At 36.2% G+C, this 15,915-nt stretch overlaps 1 protein-coding gene across 1 annotated transcript in view; it reads left to right on the top strand.

The window, feature by feature from the left end:
* Positions 1 to 15,915, top strand: part of PRKG1 (protein kinase cGMP-dependent 1) — a 1,109,707-nt gene that overhangs the window by 778,623 nt on the left and 315,169 nt on the right. The window contains exon 5 of the mRNA XM_060125518.1: positions 11,042 to 11,105. Within this exon, the coding sequence (XP_059981501.1) occupies positions 11,042 to 11,105 (64 nt within the window). The remainder of the gene's footprint in view (positions 1 to 11,041; positions 11,106 to 15,915) is intronic.

Raw genomic sequence — 15,915 nt, 5'->3', positions numbered from 1 at the left:
GTAAAAAATGATGTTCCATGAAAAAAGTGACTTATTCGGCTTGCAACTCCAACAATTATGAGTGATTTTCCTTGAGAAAACCTTGTACTTCAGGAAGCAGCAGAAGTGCTTTATGTGTGCTTGCCATTTGTCACACATGATATCAAAAAGATGTGTAGTCAAGGGTTAAAATTTACTACAGTTAGTAACTTAGTGTTTCATCAAAATATTTTAAAGTAAAACTGGAATTTTACTGTGAAATTTTGGTAAGAATATAATGACAGCTAGTATACTTTATTGTTACTGCCTTAATTTATGTAGAGGGGCCACCGTTCCTTTTACACCATCAGTACAACATAGTCGTTCCATGATAAACCTAGATTTGAAAAGTTAATTCCATACCAAATAGCTCAGTAACATTTGTGTTTGTTGCCAAGCATTCATATACAATCTTGTCTTTTTTGATGATTGGTTGATTCTGCTACCGGATGAATACAAGCCAAATAGCAAGTCCCGCCATGACTGTAGATTAATCCATTTGTAAGGCAGAAGTACAATTCTGTGGACAAGATTTTCACCCATCTTTGTGTCTGCAGCAAAGTCATTAATTTGGCAAGGTACTGTATCTTTGGAAAGAGGCAGTGAAATGATTTCTTTAACTGACTTCTCCAGCAGGCAGTCAGCAAAGTCAGCTCTACAAGGCTTTTTTTTTTTCACCTATTGTGTGGCTTCCCTAGTCAATGCAATATGGTAACTCTGTCAGATGCTTCACTTACTTTTCATTGCTACTTTGAAAAGATGTACAAAACAATTTTGGGCTTTTAAAAACTTCATCATGTCTAGAGGGCAGACAGCAGAAGCACTACAATTCTGCAGCCTGTGGAAGGAAAACCACATTCACAGAAAGATAGACAAAATGAAAAGGCAGAGGTCTTTGTACCAGATGAAGGAACAAGATAAAACCCCAGAAAAACAACTAAATGAAGTGGAGATAGGCAACCTCCCAGAAGAGGAATTCAGAATAATGATAGTGAAGATGATCCAGGACCTCGGAAAAAGAATGGAGGCAAAGATAGAGAAGATGCAAGAAATGTTTAACAAAGACCTAGAAGAATTAAAGAACAAACACCTAGAAGAATTAAAGAACAAACAAACAGAGATGAACAATACAATAACTGAAATGAAAACTACACTAGAAGGAATCAATAGCAGAATAACTGAGGCAGAAGAACAGATAAGTGACCTGGAAGACAAAATAGTGGAGTTCACTGCTGTGGACAGAGTAAAGAAAAAAGAATAAAAAGAAATGAAGACAACCTCAGAGACCTCTGGGACAACATTCACATTATAGGGGTCTCAGAAGGAGAAGAGAGAGAAAAGGGACCCGAGAAAATATTTGAAGAGATTATAGTCGAAAATTCCCTAACATGGGAAAGGAAAGAGCCACCCAAGTCCAGGAAGTGCAGAGAGTACCATGCAGGATAAACCCAAGGAGAAACACACTGAGACACATAGTAATCAAATTGACAAAAATTAAAGACAAAGAAAAATTATTGAAAACAGCAAGGGAAAAGCAACAGATAACATACAAGGGAGCTCCCATAAGTATAATAGCTGATTTCCTCAGAAACTCTACAAGCCAGAAGGGAGTGGCATGATATATTTAAAGTGATGAAAGGGAAGAACCTACAACCAAGATTACTCTACCCGGCAAGGATCTCTTCAGATTCAATGGAGAAATCAAAAGCTTTACAGACAAGCAAAAGCTAAGATAATTCAGCACCACCAAACCAGCTCTACAACAAATGCTAAAGGAACTTCTCTAAGTAGGAAACACGAGAAGAAAAGGACCTACAAAAAGAAACCTATAACAATTAAGAAAATGGTAATAGGAACATACATATCGATAATTGCCTTAAACGTGAATGGATTAAATGCTCCAACCAAAAGACACAGGCTGGCTGAATGGATACAAAAACAAGACCCATATATATGCTGTCTACAAGAGACCCACTTCAGACCTCGGGACACATACAGACTGAAAGTGAGGGGATGGAAAAAGATATTCCATGCAAATGGAAATCAAAAGAAAGCTGGAGTAGCAATTCTCATATCAAACAAAATAGACTTTAAAATAAAGACTATTACAAGAGACAAAGAAGGCCACTACATATAATGATCAAGGGATCAATCCAAGACAAAGATATAACGGTTATAAATATATATGCACCCAACATAGGAACACCTCAATACATAAGGCAACTGCTAACAGCTATAAAAGAGGAAATCGGCAGTAACACAATAATAATGGGGGACTTTAACACCTCACTTACATCAATGGACAGATGATCCAGACTGAAAATTAATAAGGAAACACAAGCTTTAAATGACACAGTAGACCAGATAGATTTAACTGATATTTATAGGACATTCCATCCAAAGAGAGCAGATTACACTTTCTTCTCAAGGGCACACGGAACATTCTCCAGGACAGATCACATCTTGGGTCACAAATGAAGCCTTGGTGAATTTAAGAAAATTGCAATCATATCAAGAGTCTTTTCTGGCCACAATGCTCTGAGATTATAAATCAATTATAGGGGAAAAAAAGTAACAAACACAAACACACGGAAGCTGAACAATACATTACTAAATACCAAGAGATCACTGAAGAAATCAGAGAAAATCAAAAAATACCTGGAGACAAATGACAATGAAAACACAACAATCCAAAACCTATGGCATGCATCAAAAGCAGTTCTAAGAGGGAAGTTTATAGCTATACAAGCCTACCTCAAGAAACAAGAACAATCTCAAACAGTCTAACCTTACACATAAAGGAACTAAAGAAAGAAGAACAAACAAAACCCAAACTTAGTAGAAGGAAAGAAATCATAAGATCAGAGCAGAAATAAATGCAATAGAAACAAAGAAAACAATAGCAAAGATGAATAAAGCTAAGAGCTGGTTCTTTGAGAAGATAAACAAAATTTTTAAATCTTTAGCCAGACTCATCAGAAAAAGAGGGAGAGGACTCAAATCACTAAAATTAGAAATGAAAAAGGAGAAGTTACAACAGACACTGCAGAAATGCAAAGCATCCTAAGAGACTACTACAAGCCAATAAAATGGACAACTTGGAAGAAATGGATTAATTCTTAGAAAGGTATAAACTTCCAAGACTGAACCAGGAAGAAACAGAAAATATGAACAGACAAATCACAAGTAACAAAATTGACACTGTGATTAAAATTCTTCCAACAAACAAAAATCCAGGACAGATGGCTTCACAGGTGAAATCTATCAAACATTTAGAGGAGAGCTAACACCCATCCTTCTCAAACTCTTCCAAAATATTGCAGAGGAAGGAACACTCCCAAACTCATTCTATGAGCCACCATCACCTTGATACCAAAATCAGACAAAGATAGTACAAAACAAGAAAGTTACAGGCCACTATCACTGATGAATATAGACGCACAAATCCTCAACAAAATACCAGCAAACAGAATCAAACAACACCTTAGAAGGATCATACACCATGATCAAGTGGGATTTATCCCAGGGATGCAAGGATTCTTCAATATACGCAAATCAATGTGATATACCATATTAACAAATTGAAGAAGAAAAACCATATGATCATCTCAATAGATGCAGAAAAAGCTTTTGACAAAATTCAATGCCCATTTATGATAAAAACTGTCCAGAAAGTGGGCATAGTGGGAACCTTTCTCAACATAATAAAGGCCATGTATGACAAACCCAGAGCAAACATCATTCTCAATGGTGAAAAACAGAAAGCATTTCCTCTAAGATCAGGAACAAGACAAGGATGTCCACTCTTGCCACTGTTATTCAACGTAGTTTTGGAAGTCCTAGCCATGGCAATCAGAGAAGAAAAAGAAATAAAAGGAATACAAATTGAAAAAGAAGTAAAATTGTCAGTGTTTGCAGGTGACATGATACTATACATAGAGAATCCTAAAGATGCCACCAGAAACACAGAAATCTCTTGCATTCCTACACACTAACTATGAAAGATCAGAAAGAGAAATTAAGGAAACAATCCCATTCACCATTGCAACAAAAAGTATAAAATATCTAGGAATAAACCTACCTAAGAAGGTGAAAGGCCTATACTCTGAAAACTGTAAGTCACTGATGAAAGGAATCAAAGATGACACAAACAGATGGAGAGAGATACCATGTTCTTGGATTGGAAGAATCAGTATTGTGAAAATGAGTATACTGCCCAAAGCAATCTACAGATTCAATGCAATCCCTATCAAATTACCAGTGGCATTTTTTACAGAACTAGAATAAAGAACCTTAAAATTTGTATGGAAACACAAAAGACCCTGAATAGCCAAAGCAGCCTTGAGGGAAAAAAAACGGAGCTGGAGGAATCAGACTCCCTGACTTCAGACTATACTACAAAGCTATAATTATCAAGACAATATGGTACTGGCACAAAAACAGAAGTATAGATCAAAAGAACAGGATAGAGAGCCAGAGATAAACCCATGCACCTATGGTCAACTAATCTATTACAAAGGAGGCAAGGATATACAGTGGAGAAAAGACAGTGTCTTCAATAAGTGGTGCTGGGAAAACTGGACAGCTACATGTAAAAGAATGAAATTAGAACATTCCCTAATACCATACACAAAAATAAACTCAAAATGGATTAGACAGCTAAATATAAGACTGGACACAATAAAACTCTTAGAGGAAAACATAGGCAGAACACTTTTTGACATAAATCACAGGAAGATCTTTCTTGATCCACCTCCTAGAGTAATGGAAATAAAAACAAAATAAACAAATGGGACCTAATGAAACTTAAAAGCTTTGGCACAGCAAAGGAAACTACAAACAAGGTGAAAAGACAGCCCTCAGAATGGGAGAAAACATTTCCAAACGAATCAATGGACGAAGGATTAATCTCCAAAATATATAAACAGCTCATGCAGCTCAATATTAAAAAAACAAACAACCCAATCAAAAAATGGGCAGAAGACCTCAGTAGACATTTCTCCAAAGAAGACATACAGATGGCCAAGAGGCACATGAAAAGCTGCTCAGCATCACTAATTATTAGAGAAATGCAAATCAAAACTACAATGAGGTATCATCTCACACCAATTAGCATGGGCATCATCGGAAAATCTACGAACAACAAATGCTGGAGAGGGTGTGGAGAAAAGGGAACCCTCTTGCACTGTTGGTGGGAATGTAAACTGATACAGCCACTATGGAGAACAGTATGGAGGTTTCTTAAAAAAATAAAAATTGAATTAGCCTATGACCCAGCAATCCTACTCCTGGGCATATACCCAGAGCAAACAATAATTCAAAAAGTCATGCACCCCAATGTTCATTGCAGCACTATTTACAATAGCCAGGTCATGGAAGCAACCTAGATGCCCATCGACAGATGAATGGATAAAGAAGATGTGGTACATATATACAATGGAATATTACTCAGCCATAAAAAGGAACGAAATTGGGTCATTTGTAGAAACGTGGATGGACCGAGAGACTGTCCTACACAGTGAAGTAGTTCAGAAAGAGAAAAACAAATATCATATATAAATGCATATATGTGGAATCTAGAATAATGGTACAGATGAACTGGTTTGCAAGGCAGAAATAGAGACACAGATGTAGAGGACAGTAGTACAGACACCAAGGGCGGAAAGTGGCAGCAGGGGGCTTGTAGTGGTGGGATGAATTGGGAGATTGGGGTTGACATATATACACTAATATGTATAAAATAGATAACTAATAAGAATGTGCTGTATAAAAAGATAAATAAAATTTTAAAAAGAATTAAAAAATAATAACTTCATCATGTCTACATGAAAAAATCCAATTTACTTTCCTTTAAATTTTGAATGATTGGGTGCAAAGTGGTATCATAACTTGGATAATAGTATTTTTAAACTGTTCTGGTGTATAGGACAATAAGGTAAATTATTACCATCTATAATGCTGAAGGAAAGTTAGATTTTGTCACATTTTTCTTTCTTATTTAGAGTGTCTCCACATTTATTTGGACTAGATTTATCCCATCCATGAATCAGAAAATTCTTTGGTTGTGTCCTTTTCATGTTTTTCGGTGTCTTTAGATTTAGAAATTGGCAGCTATGGCTTGAGAATACGTCTTTTAATCTCTCCTCTCAAAGTTAATCTCTGTAAAAATAAGACAGTATAATAAAGTTTCTTTTATTAGATTCTTAATAGTTATTATGAAATTCCAAAATTACAAGTTTTAGATAAATTTTTTAAAGTTAGATATATTTTTGAAAAACTACAAAATTATTATTGCAACACATGATATCCAAATGTATTTACTTGTAAATTTTTCCACTTAAGGAAAAGAAAAGCTTCACAAGTTCAAAAGGACAATTTACTGGATAAGGTTACAGAGATTATAGCAGGTAGCTGAGAACTAACTAGTAAGAGCACAGTAGAAGCATTGCAATAATATTGAATTAATTTCTGTAAACAGCACGCTTATCATAAACCTACTCCTACCTTAAAAAATTCTAGAAAACACAGGAACATTTAAGCATACATCCATTAACTATCAAAGTAATGATGTCATATAGCCTCTGGAGGAGTCTATTGTATGGTACACATGTGAAAGAATATGAGTAAAAAAGGCAAATTACAACTGAGACTATTTGTTTTGACTTCAGGGTTCTTCTTGAAAGGGTCCTGGGGAGTCTCCTTTTTTTTTCTTTCTTCTGTTAGCTGTTATTTTCATATGGTAGGTTACCAAAAATAAAATTATAAGACAAATTCAGAATGTGGGACATCCAATAAGACAGTTGTCCCTGTCTCTTCAAAAAATCAGTGTAATGGGGGGAAAGGTAGGAGGATGGTTGTGGAATAAGAGACTAGAGAAGCAGAGTAGCCCCAAGCAGTATGTGGATTTTTACTGGATCCTGGTTTGAAAAGAAAAAGACAATAAAGAAATTTTTGAACAATAGGTAATATTTGACATAGAATATAGTTATTAGATGATATTATGGAGTTGAGTGAATTTTTCTTATGATAATGCTATAGTTACTTATTTAAAAATATTTTCTTATTTTTAGATCTGTGTGCTTAAATATTAGGGGTAAAATTTCATGATATCTACAACTTAGTTTCAGATTTTCATGAAAAAATATCTACAAATCTATGTATCAATATGCATATAAAAATTAGATGGATCGAAGGTAAATAAAGCAAAGATGGCACAATGTTAACAGTTGCTAACCTAGGTGATGGGGGTACAGGGGATTCTTGAACTATTCTTTCAGCCTTTCCATTTATTTGACATTCTTCATTGCAAGAAGTTGGTTAATAAATGAAGTCACTGAATCAAAGAATATTAATATTATTGCTTAATTTCTAAATCATTAAAATAATATTGCATGGTTTTAAAACTTACATGAGGCATTTTTAAATAATTCTGTGAAGTGTGTAGCTCAGCAAATAATTAGCTTCATAGTCATTCAGATGGAAATTTTTATCCTCTCTTTATCAGTACTGAGTGTTGTGACCTCAGGCAAACTCTCAAGATCCCAGTTGTTTTAGCTGTAAAATGGATGATAGTAATAATGGTTCTTTGATAAAGCTGTTTAAAAATAAAATATATTATCTGTAAAAGCCTTAGCCCAGTGCCTGGAAAATAGAAAGCATTCAAATCTCATCTTCTATTATTGTCATGACAAATTCCAAGTCCTTACTTTATTCAACCAGAAAATCCAATGGAAAAGCTCCACACATTAAATCATCTCTATTATATTACAGTCAAGTGCATTTTGTAACTTCAGACCTACTGCAAGTCCTAAGGGAACAAAAATGTTTTAATAGATCCATAAGAATTACTTGTAATTAGCATGTAAATTGTTATGAGTTCTTCCCCCTGCTCCTCCCCAATAAGTGAAAATACTCTTTACTGTTTAAACATTTTATGGAAGTTCATCCTTATAATTATTTTGCCTTAAGTTTTCTAAATCATAGACAACTTCATCTTGAGTTATCACATGTACACACTAGTGAAGTTTAAATTAATATCTTTTGATGTATTGGGAAAAATTCAAACAAATTTCATGGGTAGAATTTTAAACTTATGAATATCCTCAATTGTTTTATTCTTGGTGTTCAAGCTATCAGTGGACTGATAAGTTCTCTCATGTAATAATTTCTGAGAATTATTTAGTGTTTAGAGAAATAAAGATCTTAAGATTTTAAAGATGGCTACAAAATTGTTTCCAGTATAATTTATAGAAGTGAAGACACTTATTTTCTGTTAATTGATTTCCATTTTGTTAAATCTGAAAGTGCTTAAATTGTTACGAAGAATTCTTTAGAGTGTTTCTTCTCTAAAATCATCCTTAATTTTTATTGGTAATAAATGCTGCTGAACATTTTGAAGCATTTTAAATTGTAAAAGATCATGATATATATACAATGGAATATTATTGTATAACATGCAATAATATATTAGAAGGAAATCCCATTTGCATTTTGCACAACATGGGTAGAATTTGAGGGCATTATGCTAAGTGAAATAAGCCAGACAGAGAAAGACAGATATTGCATGGTATCACTTACATGTGGAATCTAAATAAAAAGTTAAACTCATAGAAACAGAATAGAACAGTGGTTGTCAGGGACTGGGGAATAGGGGAAATGGGTTACAAACTATTGTAAACTATAGTTGATAACACTGTATTATATAGTTGAAATTTGCAAAGAGTAGAACTTAAAGATCTCAAACATACACAGAAGAATAAATATGTGAGGTGATGGATGTGTTAATTAACTAGGTTAACTGGATGGGAGGACTCTTTTCACAATGTACACTTTAAATATCTTATAATTTTGTCAGTTATACCTCAGTAAAGCTGAAAAAATAAAAAATAACTAAATTGTAAAAGATAATTAATTAAAATGTGCCCCCTAGGGCTTCCCTGGTGGCGCAGTGGTTGAGAGTCCGCCTGCCGATGCAGGGGACACGGGTTCGTGCCCCGGTTCGGGAGGATCCCACATGCCGCGGAGCGGCTGGGCCCGTGAGCCATGGCCGCTGAGCCTGCGCATCCGGAGCCTGTGCTCCGCAACGGGAGAGGCCACGGCAGTGAGAGGCCCGCATACCGCAAAAAAAAAAAAAAAAAAAAAAAAATGCGCCCCCTAAAACTTAATGTCTTTGTTTTCTTTAGTGAGTTATGTGGTCAAGCAAATACTAATTTTTTTTTTCTCATGAATAAGAAAGCTCATGAAAATGAAAGTTTTGTAGAGTGGCTTGACATAGACTTAGCATAGAAGTAATGGGGCTGTCTAAAGAAGGCAACCAGTTATAATAAAATGAGAAAAACTCAGTTGTAGTTTGTGTTTTCCATAAATACTCCCTGGGATAGAAACATTCTAATTATTCTTGTATCTCAGAAGAAACTGAAATATACCTCATTAAAAGAACAAGAAAGGGCTAAATTTTTCTACCTGCATAGCTCATGGAAACAGCTTCCTCTATCTTTCTGTCTCCTTCTGTGATGTGTTCCATCCAGCTGCTGAAATAGACTGCCTTCTGGAAATTAAAACCCACGTGGCTCAGACCACAGCAATAAATCTGGTGAAACATGGTCCTGGGTGAAATATTATACTTCTACATAAAAGCTTAGGATTTTATCAATAGGCTTTACACTAAGTAATGGGAATCAGAGTGACAAATTAACAGTAAAACTTTCATGCTTATATCCAAACATTATGTTATGGCTTCTTTCATTACATTATTCTAATCAAGCCAGAACTGTTTTTCTATAGCAACAAACCTGAAACAAGTCTCATCCAACTCAACTAACTCATTTAAATAACTTTGCTCCATGGCAATTTATCTAAAGATCAAGTTTACCGAACAATCGATCTGTAAGTCAGATATCATACATACAAACATATTTTCACTCATTTGTAGTCTTTTCTCTATTCAAGCATTGAGATAAGATTAAATAAGAATTTGGTTCCACATCCCAGTTAGATTTTCCAGTGGAGTAGATTTTCAAGAATTTTATGTTGATGAGTTTTTTTTTTCCTTTTAAAATCAGCATTATCCATATAAAATAAGTTCCTTTGGTTTGTGTATTCAACATCATTTAGTATTTCCATATGCTGGTCAGTGAGTTTCCCTAATAAGAGGATGAGAAGACATTATTTCAGTGTCTACTATGAGTCTGACTCTTTTCTCCATTCTATATGATCTGATCCCTATAGCTGTCCTAGGAAGCATTTGTATGTCTGTGCTTTCATAACTTTATTCAACACATGCTCTTGAGTTGTTATTAGTAAATCACTGAAAATACAGGGGCTGAGCAGGACAGATATAGTACCGTTCTTATTTTTGTGGAGTTTGATTTTAGCAGTGAAGATGCCCAGTAACAAATATCTGATTAATTATCTAATTATACTTGCAGGAAGGGATAAAAGAGATCATAAATAGGAGGACCTGATCTAGCTGGGAGAGGCTGGGGAGAGTAGGAAGTTTCCAGTGTTGTTGAATGAATGCTTGCAGGCCTGAATGTATCATCAATCCAGCTGAGTCCTGAAAAATGGGTAGCAGTTGGCCTGTAGAAAAGTGTGTGTGTGTGTGTGTGTGTGTGTGTGTGTGTGTGTGTGTGTGTGTGTGTGTGTGTGTGTGTGTGTGTGTGTGTGTGTGTGTGTGTGTGTGTAGCGGGACCTAGAGATGGTGACGGAATTGGAAGGAATTTGGTGAGAGCAGGCTGATAAGGGAGAGAGTGGTTTCTCTCAATCATAGCTGAGGCATCCAAGGTCACACAAAGAAATATAAATGGGATTTGAACTTGGCTCTGTCCAATCTCCGATTCTTTCTAGTACATCATGCCTTTTCCCTGTTAGTCATCAAATTATGCTTAAATTATTACTTTGATCTTCATTGGCAGTTTCTTTGTCATGAAATCCTTTTGTATTTTCTTTCAGATGCGTTGCTGTTTTATTTATAAAAATGAGTTGCTGTGCATGCCTTCAACATCATCTCTGTCTTGTTTTTCAGTGTGCCAACATTCCAGAGCCTTCCTGAAGAGATACTCAGTAAGCTTGCTGACGTCCTTGAAGAGGTAATTGTTTTTAGCCCTTGACCTTTTTGAGATGGGACTCAGCCCATCACAGCTGTGCAATAAGTCACAAACTGCAGAGAGCCCTTTTAAATTTTTTTGAGCACTGACATGAGCTATATATTTGGCTTCAAATAAAAAGCAGCTCGGTATATCCGACATTTATACACAGTTAGAAATGTGCAAATCATTGTAACTATAGAGGGAGAAAAACTTTTCGCTCTGGCAAACATATTGTTACTTTGACTTCCAAGAATGGGAGACTGCGTATTTATCTCATTTCAGTTGGTGTAAAGCAAGATTGTAATAATTGCTACTCTGAAGCTTCAGATTAGCAAATTTATAACAGGAATTAGCAGTTGGGTACATACTTTATTAGCATATGAGCATATTTTACACACGTAATTGTATGCCTGAATGTGAAAGTGTCACTGTTACTTATTTTTCACAGAACCTATAAAGCATAAGAAATATTGAAGCAGGAAAAAGAGAGGAGGTTTATACAAGCAGTGTCTTGAGTGAACACAAGGGGATAGGGTCCCCAGTGCCTACAGAGACAGAGAAGGCAGAGTATCTGGGCACATATGCAGATGGGGGTGGGGACTGATGGAGTGGTTGGCACTCTGCCAAACCTGTTCTGCTATCTTCTATTTTCTCTGTAATCTAGAAAGCAAGGTCATCAACTGAGGATGAGGATGGGGTATAGGTCTGAGAGGTTTGAAGACAGAGGAGAAGGTATGAGAAAAATAGAAGAGGGAATAGACTAGGAAGACACAGTATGACAGTTACCATTCAGGCCCTGTTTGATGTTACCAATCCCTAATCTCAGTTAAACAGGCAAAAAGAGTTTGTTCCAGATGTACGATAGGAGAGAGCGATCAAACTCCACTCTGCTGGACCAAAAGGTGGGAGGATTTTTAAGCACTGGAGTGAGCTGGTGGAAAAGTACTCCAGTAGGGGTGTTACCAGAAAGTAGGTTCTTGTCTCAGAAAGAATTCAGAGATGAGATGGAAGTCAAGAAAGCAAAGTGAGGATTTATTAAGCAATAGTAAGCTCTCAAGGGGGGAGCTGGCAGACTCAGGTAAACAGCCACCCTGAGTTTCTTTGGCAAGCTGGTTATATGGGGTGTGAAAATGATTGGGCAGAATATTCATTGAGGAGGGAGGGGTTTGGGCTCGTATTCACTGATTTTCATCCCAGCTCCACCTTCCCGAGGGGAGGAGGGATTTTTGTCCTTATTTAGTCTTGATTGGAAATGTCATGGTGTCAGTGCATGATGGGAAATTCTTATCTACAAGGTTAATTTTATTGTAATGAGGGCATAATGGACAAAAAGTTACATTCGGAATGTCGAATGTCGGCGATTCCTGCCTTTTCCCGCCTTCCTTTGTCTCCAGGACCCCTGTTGTTCACAAGATGTACGGTTTCCTGCCACGTGGCCCACGCCCCCCTTTCTTTGCTCATATCTCGTTCTCTACCTTTTCTAACAGTGGTTCTCCAGTAGGGAGGAGGTTGGTCAATGTGACTGACTAGTTCATCTGTGCTTGCTGATTGCCCCTTCTGGAAGTTAGGCTTCTATCCACCCATAGAGACTGGGAGAGAGAGGCGCTATCTTCTTCTTGATTACTTTTCTAAGGAATGGCTCCTAGGTCCTTGAGAAAGACATTCCTGACCTGTAAAACAACCGGTGCCAACAGCCTGGAAGAAGATTTGCATCTCAAACAGGCAAATTAAGAATTTACAGTTGAAAACTTTCTAAAGTCAATGCTCCAGGAAAAGGGAAATCAGGAGCCTAGTGTCAGAAAGAAGGCTGTCTAAAGTTTAGTCAAAGTGACGGAACCGTTAAGTCTGTCTTGGTTACCAGCCCATTTGTATGTTTTTTCAGCCCCATTTGTTTGCCTGGATTCAAGTTCCAAGTAGACAGAGAATGGGATTTAACCGGGATTGGTATTTTGCCAGGAAAAGATGAGTGGTTGAAAGAGGGAATAGGGAGTTGCGGATGCATGTGAAGGAAGGATTGTAGTGACTGAACCTGGAATTTCGATTGTGCAAGAAGGGGAGCAAGGGCCAGTGAGTGACTGTGGGATCAATGGATTTTAGTCTCAGGAGGCTGAAGAATTTTTGGGGTTGTGCTATAACAGAGAGAAACTGGAAAGATACTGAAAACGTTTTTGTCTCTAGGTACTAACTACATACCAGTAATTATATGATCCATAGAACTTCAAAGGTTTATATCCACAAATTCTTAGTTTGAGTCTTACCACAGTGAGCTTTCCTAGGATTTATTGGTCTCCCTTATCTTATATGGGAACACATAGTAAAGCAGAAGTCACATTTGATTCCTATGTTCAAGTATAAAAGATTCATGAGCAAAAATACTGGCTGCATTTCTCTCTGAATGTGTCAACCACTGTACTTGCAACCTCTTTAAATGTAAAACTGCTTTTCCGAGTTCTTTTGTTTTTTTGCTTTCCTTGTTGAGTATACTGAAGAACTCTCTGATGACCTTTTTCTTTTTCTTTTCACAAAATGAACTAAAGTACAAATTTACTGGCCCCAATCAAGCCCGTCCAAAATAAAATCAAATCCCATGAAATCCTTTAATCATTTTCTTTCTTTTCCACAGCTGTGGAAGCATTTGCTATGTTTTGCAAAACAATAGCCATAGCTCTATAAATAACTCTGACCAAAGAAATATTTTAGTATTTTATGTCAGATTTTCTAATCAGAAGATGCCTTCATTTGTGTTATACGAGCCACAGTACAGTCTATAGCAAAGCTGCGTGAAAATAGAAACACATGATTAAGTGCCCACACATTTGTTTTGAAGACATACACAAATGAAGTAAACAGACAAAATATGAGGTAGACATATGAATATACTAACCAGTGCATGAAAGTGTTCAACTCAAGTTGAATAAACAAGCACAATGAGAAATTAGATTAAATTATGTATGAGATAGAGTGAAGCAAATTTGGAAGAACAAAAGCAATACCAATGTCACATAACATTAAAGGGAAATTTGCTTGCATAATAAATGAGCTTTTTTCCCTACAACATCTACAAGAAAATGAAAGAATCCCAGATTATTTTGAAAAGAAGACAGTATAATCATTGCATTTAACAAAGAACTTTACAGCCTTGTTTGTTTAACAAATATTTATGGAGCATCTGCCACTTGCCAGTAATTATTCCAAACTCTGGGGATTCAGGGCCTTGTCCTCCCAAATCATATGTTCCATTGGAAAGTGCAGATGAGAATTAAGGAAAATAGCATCAAAATGGCATCAAGTGAGATGGCCACACTGTATTGGTTTACTAAGGCAAGACATCTCTGGGGAAGGTGGTATTTAAGCTGAGATCGAAATGCAGATATGGGATGCCATGTGTACAGGGCAGAGGGAAGAGAAGGCATAAGGTCCTAAACTAGGAATGAGTCTTCTGTCCTTAAGGAACAGAAAAAAGGTTTATAGTAGGGTGAGATGAGGCTAGAGAAAATAGGCGAGGCCAGATGGCAGCCGGCTTTGCCGGTTGTGGTAAGGAGTTGTGATAAGGTTTTTGTTCTCAGTGCAGTGGGAAGATTTTGAGGGTTCTAAGCCATAAAAATGACATGATCTGGGTTATATTTTAATGATATTTCTCTGTGAGAAGAATGGATTATAGAGGCACAGACCAATTATTTAGATAAAATAGCCCAGGTGAGGTTAGATGTTTGTATGTTGATTTACTTTCTTATGGACTATTTCATTCCTTGTATTCATTATGAAGCAATACTTCCAGCATAAGGGAGAAAAAAATGAAAGAATAGGGACAAGGTAGTCAAGGACTGAGAGAGAAAAAAAACATTTAAGCAGACAGAAAGAGGAATGAACATAATGTTATTGGTAAAGTGATTTAGGAGGGTACACGTGACTGGAGGACAAATAAATGATGCTTGCAGCATCCTATTTTAAAGCTGAAAGAGAAACCAGTATATAAGTCATTTCTGCCATTGCCCATCCCACTCCCACTTACCCCCTTCCATAATTTCTAGTGTAGATGTACCCATTTATGTGTTCTTGTTTATGAGATCATAAAACAGAAACAAATATCCTTATTCTTAGTGTAGCAATTCAGTGCCCTTTTCTCCGTTTCCTTTATATCACATAGTACAAATATTTCCTTTGTATATTAAATCTCTCATGCCTTTTTCAGGAACATAGGAAAGTTTTCTCTAGTTAGTTTGAGAAGTTGTGTTTACACATAGATATAAAGAGGTTCTTGGCCAAAGGTCTATTCACATAAAGAGCAACAATCCCAGCATTCTTTTAGGTTGTGTTTTGCAAGACAAATTGAAGTACAGGGCTGAGAATAATTGATTAATTATTGAATAATTGATTCAGTAATTATTCACCTTCCTTCTCACCATAGTATGTTCTTCTCATCTCATATCTGACTCAGACTAAGTCTTAATAAATACCAGAGATCATTTTAAGAGCTTCAGAGTTGATTTGCTAGGGAAGCCATTTTATAGTTTGTAAATTATACTGTAAGAGAATTTTTAGGCACATGTAGGGAATAGCAAGGTCTGACTTGATAAACTGGTTTCATTAACCTCTATACTATCCTGTATAGTACAGTGAAAACTATTTTGAATGAATTAGTCAAATATTGGAATCTATTCTGAAAGCCTAGGAAGTACTTATGTGTAAAAGAAAAGAGCTGTGAAATTATAAAAAGGATCTAATCTTTTTTCTTACTATAGCAACCTAACACACTTTCCTTCTTCCTTTATGTACACATAATTAGTTTCTATAGATGAATTACATTGTT

The sequence above is a fragment of the Lagenorhynchus albirostris genome, chromosome 16 (assembly GCF_949774975.1).
Source record: "Lagenorhynchus albirostris chromosome 16, mLagAlb1.1, whole genome shotgun sequence".
Lineage (NCBI taxonomy): Eukaryota > Metazoa > Chordata > Mammalia > Artiodactyla > Delphinidae > Lagenorhynchus > Lagenorhynchus albirostris.
The sequence above is the reverse complement of the archived record's forward strand: the minus strand, read 5'-3'. Positions and strand labels throughout refer to the sequence as shown.